We start from the raw sequence: 13,995 nt of genomic DNA, 5'->3' as shown, positions 1-13,995 counted from the left end.
CTATATTGTAAATTAAAGACAACAGGCCATGGTTTTAGATAACTCCCCCAAAATGTATATACTGTATGTCATTAAAGGGATACTGTCATGGGGAAAAAATTTTCTTTTTTTTCAAAGAAATTCATTTTTCAAAAGAGCAAACAGATTTTTTTTTTTATATTTAATTTTGAAATCTGACATGGGGCTAGACATATTGTCAGATTCCCAGCTGCCCCAGTGTCAGGCTCTGCTGTGTTTCTGGCTCCACGCTTTTACCACTGGGCCAAGTAAGCAGCCTGCAGGATTGCTCACTATATGTTACCTGGCCTTTGCAGCCCTAGCCCAGCAGCAGTCTGATTGGTCCACAGTCAGCCAATCAGGGTTGACTCTGCCCTATTTAAGGCCAGCCCTCCAAAAACTCCTTGCCTGAGCATTGCCTACCCAGACTAGCAGTGTGGTATTGTCCCTAGCTAAAGGTTCCATCTCTAGCCTCCTTTCCTTGCCTTGTTCTTCCTTACCTTGAACCTTTCTTCCTTACCTTACCTTGTTCTGTTCCTGCCTTGGCTTTCCCTCCCCGTTCTGCTCCAGTCCTACTTTTAACATTGCCTTAACCTATTTCTTTCTTTGACCTTGACCTGACCTTGCTTTGCATGTTCCTGCCCTGTTCTGACTTGTACCTGTACCATGTCTTATATCCTCCCCTGTCTCTCTGTATCTTGCTCTGCCTTTTCCTTCCTCTCCTGATATCCAGTCCTCTCCTGATATCCACTCCAGTCCTTCTGCTTCAGTCCTTCATCTCCCTTATCTCCAGTCTAATCTACCCCCGCAACGTCCTGTTTCATCCAGTCTGCTCCTGTCCCGACTAGTCACCCTCTTCATCCTGTCCTGATCTTCGCCCTCTCTGTCCCACTCTGTACCTATTCCACTCTAACAGACTATGTCCTCGTCAACCTGTTCCTGCCTTTCCCATTGTGTTCCGTGGGCACAGCCAGTCCCTGCCTAAAGAACTCACCTTCCTCCTGTACCTCCACAGCGCCCCCTACCTAATCCTTGACACCCAGTCATGTGACTTGTGCTCTGATAAACTTCAGTCACTCTTTACTGCTGTACTGCAAGTTGGAGTGATATCAACCCCTCCCCCCTAGCAGCCTAACAACAGAACAACAAGATAACAGCTCCCTGGTAGATAGTAGAACAACACTCAATAGTAAAATCCAGGTCCCACTGAGACACATTCAGTTACATTGAGTAGGAGAAACAACAGCCTGTCAAAAAGCAGTTCCATCCTAAAGTGCTGGCTCTTTCTGAAAGCACATGACCAGGCAAAACATGCACGTACACACCAATATTAACTAAAAAAAATACACTTGCTTGTTCAGGAATTCGATTTTATATTGTAGAGTGAATTATTTGCAGTGTAAACAGTGTGATTTAGAAATGAAAACTACATTCTAAAAATCATGACAGTATCCCTTTAAATACCACTACTATTCTAGATTCAGTACTTTGTGACCAAGAAGCTTCAGTTAGATATAGTAGTGTATTTGGCTTTTCTTTTGGTAATATTTTTTCCACTTTCCCCATTCCATGGATGTCTCACATTCTAGCCCCACCATAAATCATTTCACTTGCAAGGGTAAATAAACTTTATTTATTTTCCAGGTCGCACAAAATTCCACCAAAATTCAACCTAGTCAGTTGAGGATAGTTTGAGAAGGTGAACTATGGCACACTTCAAATGGGGAAATTGAGCAGCAACCCTATTCTCAGTGGTTCCTAGTGAAGTCAAGTCTAGAAGTTCAGCAGGGTTTGTGCCACCAAAAATAATAACGAGTGAAGTCTATTCAAGGTATGAAAATAGGCTAATAATATTAAAATAACATATTATGTAGATGTTAGCACATACCTTAAATTCTTTTTCAATATTTGCTAGAACAGCCAACTCGTTACTAAGTTGCAGAGCTGTCATTACCGGATCTTCACTGGAAAGGGAAAGGTAAGCATGACTTGCAAGCCCTTTGTAAGCATTGATTCTAGACCTAGAGTGACTGAAGGAGTCGTGTTTTTGCTTTTCGTTACATTCTGTACATTTGCAGAAATAATCGTGAGGCCTTTCAATCCGGGCCCCCTTTCTCAGAAGCGTATGGACTATTTCATATTCCTGACAATGGGCAGCCAGTATGATAGGGGTAATATCCTGTGAGAATCTTGTACCATCCTCGTCGTAGGCGTAGAAGTCATCGTGCTGGAACTCAGACTGACTAGGGCTCGTCGTGAGTCGCTTTCCTTCAGAAAATGACGGGTGGCTTAGTATTGCTTCAACTATCCGTACATACCCTTTACTGATTGCCAGCAACAGAGCATCCCCAACTCGGGCCAAGTTATCCTTTTTCAGTAGAAGTTCTGTAATCTCCAGGTGTTCATTAGCCACCGCTAACTGCAAAGCATTCTGACCCATATAATCCACACAGTTTACATTTAAAGAGCGGCATTCCTCCATCATTTTACGTACTACAGGGATATTGCCATATTCTGCAGCATCTAAAAAACGTTCCTCGTCTGCTGAAAGGCTTGTAGAGCGGTCATTAAACATATACGCTGGTCCTCGGTTAGCTTGCCTCCGCCCCTTTTCTCTGAGAATTGTTTGCCGACGGTGAGATAGTCTGCTTTCAGTGCTCTGCCTGTGTCAAAACAAGAATTAATAACATTAATGTTATTACTCTCATTATAATGGGCAATACAACCCGTTGATCTAATGAGATTACCATCTATAGAACCAGAGGCAGAAGCAGATACTGCAGACAAAATCAAGAACCTCCAGTCTTTGGGAAATATTCCGTCCTTCTGCTTTTTGAAGGAAAGAAGATCTCACCCTCAGCTTAGAGTTCTATACTGTTCTGTTAATGTTGGAGCTTTCTACCAAGGAGTTGGGCTTTTTCATTTATAATTATTGCATGACTAATTCAGGGAGACAACCTATGATGTATTTTGTTGCTGGCCATCTAAGAGAGGTTTGTTTGACCTTCATTGCTCAACCTTTTGCGTCTATATATATATATATATATAACGTGCCTAACGCCTAGTTGATCCAGAGGAAGGCAACAAATCCCATTTGAAGCCTTTCCAATTTGAGGGGGAAAAATTCCTCCCTGACTCCAAGATTCCTTGGATCAACTTGTACTATGAGCTATCTTCCATACCCCTGTATTCCCTCCCTTGCTAAACACCATCCAACACCTTCTTAAAGCTATCTAATGTATCAGCCTGTACCACTGATTCAGGGAGAGAATTCTACATAACTGTAAAAAATCCCTTCTAAATATTTAGCCGGAACCTCTTTTTCTAATCAAAATGGGTGCCTTTGCATCAGCTGGAAGGACCTACTGGTAAATAAAGCATTTGAGAGATTATTATATGATCCACTTTATACATAGTTATCATATCACCCCTTAAGCGCCTCTTCTCCAGAGTGAACATCCCCAATTTGGCCAGTCTTTCCTCATAGCTGAGATTCTCGATATCTTTTACCAGCTTAGTTGCTTTTCTCTGTACCCTCTCTAATACAATAATGTCCCGTTTGAGCACTGGAGACCAAAACTGTACGGCATATTCTAGATGGGGACTCGCCAGCACTCTGTACAGTGCTCCTATGCCTCTTTTGAAACATCTCAATACCTTGTTTGCCCATGAAGCTGCTGACTGGCATGGCTTGCTACAGCCAAGTTTATGTCCAAGGTCCTTTTCCATAATGGATTTGCAGTCCCATTAAAGGTATAAGTGGCTTGGATATTATTACATCCCCGATGCATGACTTTACATTTATCAACACTGAATATCATCTGCCACTTAGCTGCCCAAACTAGTAGCCAGTTTCCGATCCATGTGGAAATGACTTCATTAAGCAGTCATTTGTGGGGCACAGTATCAAACGCTTTGGCAAAAACCAAATAGATCCCCCACTGTCCAGCATCTTACTTACCTCGTCATAAAAAGCACTCGAATTTGTCTGACATGACCTATCCTTCATAAAGCCATGCTGATTGCTGCTCATATTAAAATTCACTAGGAAAAACATTTGAATGTGATCCTTTAACAAGCCTTTAAATAATTTGCACACCATGTCAAATTTACTGGCCGATAATTTCCAGGCTGAGATAGTAATCCCTTTTTAATTATAGGACTTACATCAGCTGTCCTTCAATCCATAGGTACCAAAAGGGGTGGGTTACCATGATACAAGAAGGTATTCTATCCTCATGTGCACAGTATATAAAATAAAAAGGTTAAATTAGACAAAAACAAATATATCATCAGTAGGGTCTTCTTCATCTTGGTCTTATAGAAATGTAATAAATCCATTATAAGGGGTGCCTTTACGATATTCTTGTTTGCTTTACTTCCTGTTTCTTTTGTAGATAAATCAATAGGCTGCAGGGCTGAATAGAAAGCAATTGGATTTAGGACAACTGATTCATTTCCAAGGAGACATTGAGCTAGAACTGAAAAATTGTGTCAGTTCGAGGCAAGGTCAGGACAGCTGATGATTCTATACATTTCAATGGAGTGGGTTTGTAAAATTTCTTGTACAAATCATGGACAGCACTGTCATTGTTGGTGACCAGTTAAGGGAGTATAAGTCATATTGACTCCTGAAAAGCACATGTCTGTACAGGCCAAGGGTCATATGTGTATCTGTATAGCAGCATATTGCTAGTGCCTGATACCAGGATAAATAAGAAGCTAAATGATAGGCTCACACCTTGGTACTAACACATATGGCCTATAAACTCCCCCTGCACTTGTTTTGTAAAATATACTGTAGGGACCCTGAGGCGTAAGTTCCCCTTTTGATTTGGAGCCTCATGGTGTATACAGGGTTTCCTCATAGGCGGATGGTGATTTTTTTGTTTGGGGAGGCTAGAAAATAATTAAGTATCTATATGCAATAAGTCAACAACGGACTTAATTATTTTATAATTTTGTGTCACGCATAAATGGTGTTAACTTTAAAAGTACAACAACATTTTTTAAACCCTTTTAAAAGAAAGATGCACTTTGTAGCACGGCAAGGTGATATAAAATACATTTCTATAATACAAAATATATTTTTTCATCTTCATTCAGTCTCATAGCTTTCCCTCTGTTTGAGCACTTAAATGGCACCTGTTGGGCAAAAATATTATCCCCAACCAAAGGTGCGGGCTAATAAAGCCTGCACTCCGGTTGGGGGTTGCTATTTTTTTTTTTTTTTTTTTAAAAAAATTGCCCCCTGCCAGCGATTGGACACCCGCAACGGGAGGGAGCTCACAGTGTAAGCGACCATGTCGTACGTAGAGCGTGCACATAAAGAGTCACATGCATAATGAGTACGTTTGCTCATTATGCACATGCGTGTGCCCTAACATGGCCCGATCGTCAGGGCCGCCATCAGGGGGGGACAAGTGTCCCGGGCATGAAGGGGGGCCGGCTCTTTCAAAACTGCAGCACTGCCGGACCCCCCTTCATGCCCGGGACACTTGGCCCCCCCTTGAGAGTGCCAAAGCCATGCGCCCATTTTCCCGAACAGCCGAAATGCGGAAAAGCCAAACAGTCGAAGGAACCGAAGCCACGAAAACAGCCGAAGCCGAACTCCTGAAGCGGCGAAAAGACACGAAGTCGTGAAAACAGCCGAAATTGAAGTCCTGAAGCAGTGAAAAGATCCAAAGTCACGAAAGCAGGCGAAGTTGAATTCCTGAAGCCACGAGTTCAATTCTACTGAACAATTTGTGTGATTTTTTTAAATCCCCTTGCCACCAATGTATTATTTTAATATTCTATAGGCCCCTTCCACCGATGGTTTTTTTTTCAAAATTTTGGGGCTCCAATTTTTTTAACTTGTAAGGGGGGCCCTAGCACCAATTTTTTTTTTAAAAGATATTCTTTGGGGCCGTAATTTTTTTTAACTTGTAAGGGGGGCCCTGACACCAATGTTTTTTTTTACTTCTAAGGGGGCCCTGAACATCAATAGCTTTTTATTGTGTGGGGGGGGTTACTTTTTTAGCGCTGATGTCTGTGTGATCTTTGGGCAGGGTCTGGCTTGGGCGCCAGTGGGGCTCCGTGATTTCTAATGGCAACCCTGCTGCTCGTACCAGGAGCTCCCTCCCGGTGCTGGTGGCCTTGCGCTGGTGGGGGTGGGGAATTAAAAAAAACGAATGTTACCCTCAACCGGAGTGTGGGCTCTCTTAGCCCGTACCTTAGGCTATAATATTATTTCCCAGCAGTTGCCGTTTAATATTAGTATTTCCCAACAGGTGCCCTTTAATATTAGATTAATTCAATACTCACAGCTACCTTACACTCAGCTCCCAGTATGTTTTTTTCTGTCCCACAGGGACCAGCAGGCCCAGCCCTCACATCACTTTAGCACACTTCATTTGCTGCATTTCCAAAACTTTTTAAGCCCCCAAAATAACCCCTCCAACTAATACATTCCCCCATAAATCCCAGTAGAATTCATATTCCTACCACCCCACACGCCTTCCTAGCAAGATTAACTCTTACAGCCACAAAAGACTCATTGTCTCAATCTTAGACTTGTGCCTGTATTAGTATTTGGTATTCTAGAAATCCGCAAATAAATCCTTTAGCTCCCATATGCAACAAAATCATATTTGAAGAAATGCAGCCACATTTAATGTATGAATAGCAGGATGATTATTATTAATAGGTAATTATACTCCACACCTTCTGCTGCTCTGAGCCTCAGTTTCCCTGCACTGTAGATTTAGCTCCGTGTAGCCCCTCCCTCTGCTGGCCAGGCAATTGTTCTTGGAAGGGGCAGGGAAGAGCAATAGATTCTGAGCCTAGGAACCAAGGAACAACTCCTGAGACAGCAAGGTGGATATCAGGCTTGATTGTTACTGTCTTACTCATCACTTCTCTATCACACCCTTCCCACGGAACTTTGCCAGTGCCTGTGCTACATTAATCGCTTTTGATTTTTAGTTAGAACCTTCTCCAGCACAATATTTCAGACAAGGTAGGGTACATTTACAATGGACAAAGGTTTGGGAAGGCTTAGCCTTCCCAAGCCTTAATTAAAATCCGCCTATGGGTTTCCTGATTGGTGCAGCATGGCTGATCCCAAAAGGAGCCACAAGGTGTCGCTGCTGTGCTATATAAAAGGAGATTGCCATGTGCTCTCAGCGATTACTGCTGGAGGATTCCTACTTTGACTTTCATGTAGAAAGGTGACCAGAACTCATGCAAAGATGTAGGGGCTAAAAGGAGTTCGATAGCCCTGTGGGCTGATGCAGGGTGCTCCAAAAGTCTGGAAAGCTCAACCATGCCGGTTTGGAGTTTGCTGGACATCTTTTGTGCTCGCGCTATGGATAGTGCTGGGAGCTGTAGTTCTGCAGAGGAATATATTTGAGTGCTTGCGCTATAGACAGTGCTGGGAGCTGTGTTACGAGAGATAAAGAGGGTTATCGTGTTTGCGCTATAGACAGTGCTGGGAGCTATACCCTGAAGATAAAGCAAGATGCTTTTACTTGGAAAAAAGATTCATAGCTGTGGATGCCTGTTCCAGCTCTAGGTGAGCCTGCTAGCTCCGTGTGTGAGCCCTCGGGTGAGTTGTGCCTTAGGGATGGTAGAAGAGAATAAGGATCCAGCGTATCTCCTGTTTGTGAAACAGGCTGTTTATGTGCCTGCCACGTGGGAGCCAATATCTTGTCCAGTGGAAAAGGTATTTTGGGCAGGTAGCGCTACCTGGGGACAAATGTGCTCTTTGGGGAAAAGGGACTGAGACTCTTTGTCTGCCAAAGGAGTTGCAGGACTTTGCCTGGCATGGAAGGCAAGGAAATGGACTGCCATAGGTTCCCATGGGAGTGGGTTATATTTGATCTGATGTAAATGTGTTTTACTTCCCCTTTAAATTACACTTTCCTTATATAAAGTTGTTGTTTTTATATAATAAAGTGTGTGTAGCATGTTATTCCTAATGGGACTATCCGCAGGTGTATTCCCAGATCCCATTACGTAGAGGCACGGCCAGAGAGAAGAATTCCCAGTACACTTTCACCTAGCAAAGGGGACTCAGGACCTTTAAGTCGATAATTATTGTGATGTACCACCTTGGCACCGGGGGGGGTGGCCAAAAATGTTTTTTTTTTCAATTTGATTGATAATGTCAAATAAATAAAGATATATATACAACTGGTGTATCGCTAGCAGTGTCTACTGCAGGGGTGTCCAAACTTTTTACAACGAGGGCCAGATTTGGTAAGGTGAAAATGTGTGGGGCCGACCATTCAGCCTGACATGCTGGATCCCAGGCAAAATGAAATGTGAAGCCACTACAATTTATGGGATCTCTCTGTACAGACTATGAGCAATGAAATGATCAGGGCAGCCATGGTTTCATTTCGAATTTCATGACATCAAAGCACAATGTAATGCCACTATTCCAACTTTTGTGGGCCATTATGTCCCCACAACCACAGTCTTAATAAATGTATATTTGAGCAATAGAAATACTCAGCAGAATCAATAGTTTATTGTATAAACTGATCTATGCTCAATGCAAACAGTATTTTGTGTCCAAAGTTAAGTTAACTGCTTCCGGCCTCTGGCTACACCTCCCTTGCCACAGACACATGTATGCTACAGACCAGTGAGCATGTGGGGTGCAAGCTTATTGTTAGAATTTGCACAGAGTTGGTTTTCATTTTGCTTTATCATCGGCCTTCGCTTGCCTTTTTACAAAGACAATAAGAATAAGAGAGAGAGAGAGACCGACCGACCGACCCGTATCGGCAGCATTTCCTACAATCTCCCCTTTACCTGCGCAGGGACCCGGAAGATGCAGCAGGCCACTTGCCGGACGTCAGTGCAAGGGCCCGGAAGATGTGGCCGGCCAGCGGGGTGCATGTGATGCTTTTCTCCATCCTGGGCGGGCCCTGATTGTTGGCCATCTGGGAGTGGAGGATAGCCGGTAATCCGGCCTGGCTGCGGGCCAATTAAAAATGGACCGCAGGCCGTAGTTTGGTCACCCCAGTCTAAAGGAAATGCATTTAGGAATACTGCCTAATCGGGCACAGGGAAAATGACGGAAACCTGACCTGCATAACAAATTGGAACTTGTTCCCTGAAACCTTAACAGCAAATGGGATAAATGCGGGTTGGGAATTTAACATAATTATTCTTTAAGAATGACTGTGTTTTACAAAACAATTCAGTCAAAAATCTTATAATTAAAGTGGTGGGTGGGCTCTATGAATCTCCGGCTGCCAATAATGGCCACAGGCTCATATTATGGGTAGTAAATTTGTGAATGCAAATAAAGGAAACTATATCCAGATAATAAATTCCGCTTCGGAGCACGAATCGAATCTGCACAAATGTACCTACCTAAAGGGGAAATAAAAGGCTTTCAAATGGCAAAGTGTTATTCATACAGCAGTTGGATCACTAAGGAGGACTATAATCCTCGGGAGAGCGTAATCCTTGTCCTTTGTTTTCACTGTTCTACCTGCATCTGGCAGAAAAATGCTAATCATTAGTTCCTATGGGTTACTGCCCAGGCACAAATTTGCACAAATTTGCCAAATGCTCATAAATGATCCCCCAAATATAATCCATCTTATACTCAAAGTAGTAAATCAATTAATTTTATGGGTACATATGGTATCTCTTCTTCCTCAAAAACAGAAACAAGTGCAAATCATTAACTGGGCCAAGTAGGATTGGTCCCCAAGGCACTGCTACTCGCTCTAGCACCCTACATTCTCTACGCCAGTCCCCCACACAGCTGCCATGTTCTTCCCACTCTAACTGACGCCCACCAGTTGTGCCTCTTCTACCTACCCTTAGTTCCAGCCCTGCAAATGACTTGCATGTGTAAAATGCAAAGAGCGTTAAGTAGTGATGGGCGAATAAATTCGGCAGGCTGAACATTTGCAGCAAATCTCTGTGTTTCGCCACCGGCGACTAAATTAGCAAAATCCACTGGTGAAAAATCTGCTGTATCAAAAAAATGGCGGTCGTCAAAATAGTCACGCTCATAAAATTGTCGCAAGTCAAAATTATTCGGACAACCATTGACTTTAATGCATTTGGTCGCATGTATAAAAGTTGTCGCAGGTGTCAAAATAATTTTGATGCCCATTAACTGCAATGTGTTTCGCAAATTGTTTGACGTTTTGCGAATTTCGCAGGAAATTCGTGAATTTTTCGGCAAAGCGGAACAGGACAAATTTGCCCATCACCCGTGTTAAGAAAGTATAATCTCCTCCATTGCATCCATCTGCTGGTACTCTACAACGTTTGTGCATCAAAGCCAGGAGCAAGTTAACTCCTAAATAGCATTTCACTGTGTTCAATTTCACTCTTATACCTGAGCCCTGTATGAAAGGCAGCTAGAGGGTTACATACGGCAATTGGGATAATCATTGGCAATCATCCGGAAAATGATAAGGGAGACAGGTGACAATCACTGTAAGCATTACAGTAAACGAATGTACTTTATGTAGAGAGAGGCAAGAAGGTAAAGCAGATTGAGCAATTACACAGCAATTATTTTAAGTCACACAATTAAAGTAAACGTCGGATCACACACTATAAATACAGATGTTCCCAGTACAATAGATGACATTAAGTTTATAGGACCAGGGAAAAGGTATGAGTGCATGGCTCTTTATGCTTAAGATTTGCTTAAAATTGAGATATAGAAACACTTTTACAAATATGAGTCTCTCTGCATCATCATTTTCATATTGTACACCAGGGATTATAAAAATGGGTCTCCATATACTGTAGGATGGGGTTCCTTTAAATGGAGAAGTTCACCTTTAAATACCCGTTTTGTATGTTATAGATGGACCTATTCTGAGCAACCTTTTAATTGGTCTTTGTTTGGTATTCTTTATGGTTTTTTTAATTGATGGCCTTAATGGCCTAGGGTTGTTCCCAATTACATGTTCGGTGCTTCCAACTTTATGGAATAGTTTGGAGAAGGCCCTTTGCCCATGAAAAAAGTACAAACAGAACGAGTTTGCAGAGATGGGAGTGGAAGAACTTAAATGGCCTTCATAAATCCTCACTTCAATCCAACTGAATACCTGTTGGATGATTCGGAACACCAATGTGAGCCATGACTGGTCCCCAAAACTAGTACTCAACCTCTAAAGCCCAACCTTTTCTTTACGTATAAACCACATTCAAATTTAAAAAGAGTCAATTGTAAAAAGAGTTGTGGAGCAACACAAGCATGAAAAAATTCCCTGGGATGCCAAATAAGGGCTGTGATTGGCCATTTGGTAGCCCCTATGTGGACTGTCAGCCCACAGGAGACTCTATTTAGTAGTACATCTGATTTTTATGCAACCAAAACCAATGGAGGCCACTGAGAACAACATACACGCTGTTGGTGAGCAATATGATGCTCTTGAGCCACTGGTTGGAGAACCAGAGCTCTAGAACCAATAAGAACCAATGTTTCAACATCAAATGGAAAGCCTTGCCAGAAAAGGAGGTGCTTTTAGAGCAGTAAAGAATAGACTAAATTCATAGTAACACCCTTGGTTTGGGAAGAAGATGTTGCACTTCCAGGTGTCCAGATACTTCTGTCCATATGGCGGATCATGTTCTTACACAACTTGCAGAGGCAGGTAACATTCCAATTTGCTTCAGGGATTAAATGAAGGCTCAGCCATTAAAAATAACATCTCTGTATCTGAGCTTTTGATATAAACCTGGACACGTCTCAAAGCTCCCCAGGCACGTCAACAGGGACTTGAACAAAAAGCAGCAGGCAAAGTGGATCGCTAGAGATGCTGAGGGAGAATTAGTCAGGACTCTTGGAAGACAATTCAGACCTCAACATTCTGGCAGCCTTCAACTATTCGGAAAATAAATCAATCTTGTTATTGGAAAAATAATATATAATGAAAGCAGTGAAATGTACTTTATAAACGGTTAAATCAAACTGATATATGGGAGTAGCTCTTGGCCATGAAAACAATCACACAATGCAATTTTCCCCCGACCAAACATGGAGCAGTTTCGCTTTCCCTGTTTGCCAGCAAATTAGAAAAAACATTTATTGTTCCTGATTTCGGCACACATCCCATTCATACTTGTGTTAGACAAGGGGGTACACTGCCTGTTTAGCTGCATACGGATGTCGTTTGGCAACTAGGATTCGGTCTTCTAGGACATGCAGTGGGTAGGGGATATGGAATTACTGGGGGCATATATTTAAACCTTGGATGGGTTACCGTATACAAAGGGATCGTTTATATGGGGGTCCCATTGTACTGCTTTTCATTTTTTAGTGTGTGTTTTAGTATCAATGTCACTAGGGAAGCAAATAAAGTATAAATGGTAGGAAAGAAATGTGATGGCCCTTGGATAAAAGGGTTCTAGTGGAACCCATGGCACTCCATATTTAGAAATGTTGTATTACAAGCAATAGGACTATATATATTCCAATACAGGTATGGGACCTGTTATCCAGAATGACCTGGGGTTTTCCCGGTTAACAGATCTTTCCAGAAAATCATTTAAACATCCAATAAACAATAAACCTAATAGGATTGTTCTGCCTCCAATAAGGATTAATTATATCTTAGTTGGGATTGAGTACAGGTATGGGACCTGTTATCCAGAATGCTCGGGACCTGGGGCTTTCCGGATAGCGGATCTTTCCATAATTCGGATTGTCATACCTTAAGTCTACTAGAAAATCACGTAAACATGAAATAAATCCAATAGGCTGGTTTTGCCTCCAATAAGGATTAATTGTATTAATGGAATCCTCATCTCTGTTATTCTGGGATTGTTACTCGTTGATATTAGCAGGAGAAATACAATACAGATATGGGACGCGTTATCCAGAATGCTCATGTCCCAGGGGATATTTCCATAAATTTGATCTCCATAAATTGTCTGCTTAAATTTAAATTAAACATTAAATAAACCCAATAGGCTGGTTTTGCTTCCAATAAGGATTAATTATTTCTTATTTGGGACCAAGTACAAGCTCCTGTTTTATTATTACAGAGAAAAAGAAAATCATTTTTAAAAATTTGGATTATTTGGTTAAAATGGAGTCTATGGGAGATGGCCTTTTGGTAATTCAGAGCTTTCCGGATAATGGGTATCTAGATAATGAATCGCATACCTGTACAATATACTGTTTTATTATTACAGATACAATGGAAATCATTTTTAAAAATGTGGATTATTTGGATAAAGTAGAGTCTATGGGAGATGGTCTTCCCGTAATTCTGAGATAACTGGATAACTGGTTTCCGGATAAAGGATCCCCTACTTGTAATAATAGGATTATTTTTTATTGTCTCTTTAACAGTTTTTATATGTCCGTTAAGTTGACTATATAATTTGAGGAAAACTTCTCTTCTTTCTTATCTTATCAAAACCCCACTGCCATCTATGGGAAAATCTGGAAATGAGGCCGGAGATCAGTACAGTATTTCTAAAGCAAATCTGGCTCAATGTTTGCTAACCATCTGTTGTTATTATGCAGTCCATTGACTGTAACAGAACGAGAGAGAAAACAATTCCACAGAGCCCTATGTTTTTGAAGCTGTTTTTAGCAAACCACTTAGACCTACTGTATGCAGAGGAATTTGGGGCTTTTAAAAACCAAGGGTTTTCCTGGTTTGAAATGCATTGTTATAGCGTCCAAAATTGCTCCTATCATTTATTTATATAGCGCTGTCAAGATACGCAGTGCTTTACTGCAGTTATAGCAAACAGGGAATAAATGGTGGATAACAAACAAGGATTACAGAGTACAATGGGTTTAGAAGGACGTAGAGATTAGAGTTTACAAACTAAAAGGTTAAGGTACAATAGAGACATTAGGATTATATAAGCATTTTGTCATTTTTGATACAGCAATGATTAATTAAGGTACATCGAATAAGCCTCTTTAAACAGGTGGGTCTTTAAGGAGCGCTTGAAAGTTTAGAAAGAAGGAGAAAGTCTGACAGCTTGTGGCAGAGAATTCCAGAG

The 13,995-nt window shown here is 41.6% G+C and overlaps 1 protein-coding gene across 1 annotated transcript in view; it reads right to left on the bottom strand.

Moving 5' to 3' along the window:
- trpc6.L (transient receptor potential cation channel, subfamily C, member 6 L homeolog) overlaps positions 1–13,995 on the bottom strand; it is a 107,011-nt gene that overhangs the window by 40,472 nt on the left and 52,544 nt on the right. Inside the window, exon 2 of the mRNA XM_041582693.1 lies at positions 1,886–2,660. Within this exon, the coding sequence (XP_041438627.1) occupies positions 1,886–2,660 (775 nt within the window). The remainder of the gene's footprint in view (positions 1–1,885; positions 2,661–13,995) is intronic.

Source organism: Xenopus laevis, chromosome 2L (genome assembly GCF_017654675.1).
Source record: "Xenopus laevis strain J_2021 chromosome 2L, Xenopus_laevis_v10.1, whole genome shotgun sequence".
Lineage (NCBI taxonomy): Eukaryota > Metazoa > Chordata > Amphibia > Anura > Pipidae > Xenopus > Xenopus laevis.
Note: the sequence above shows the minus strand (reverse complement) of the source record. Positions and strands in the feature narration are given on the sequence as shown.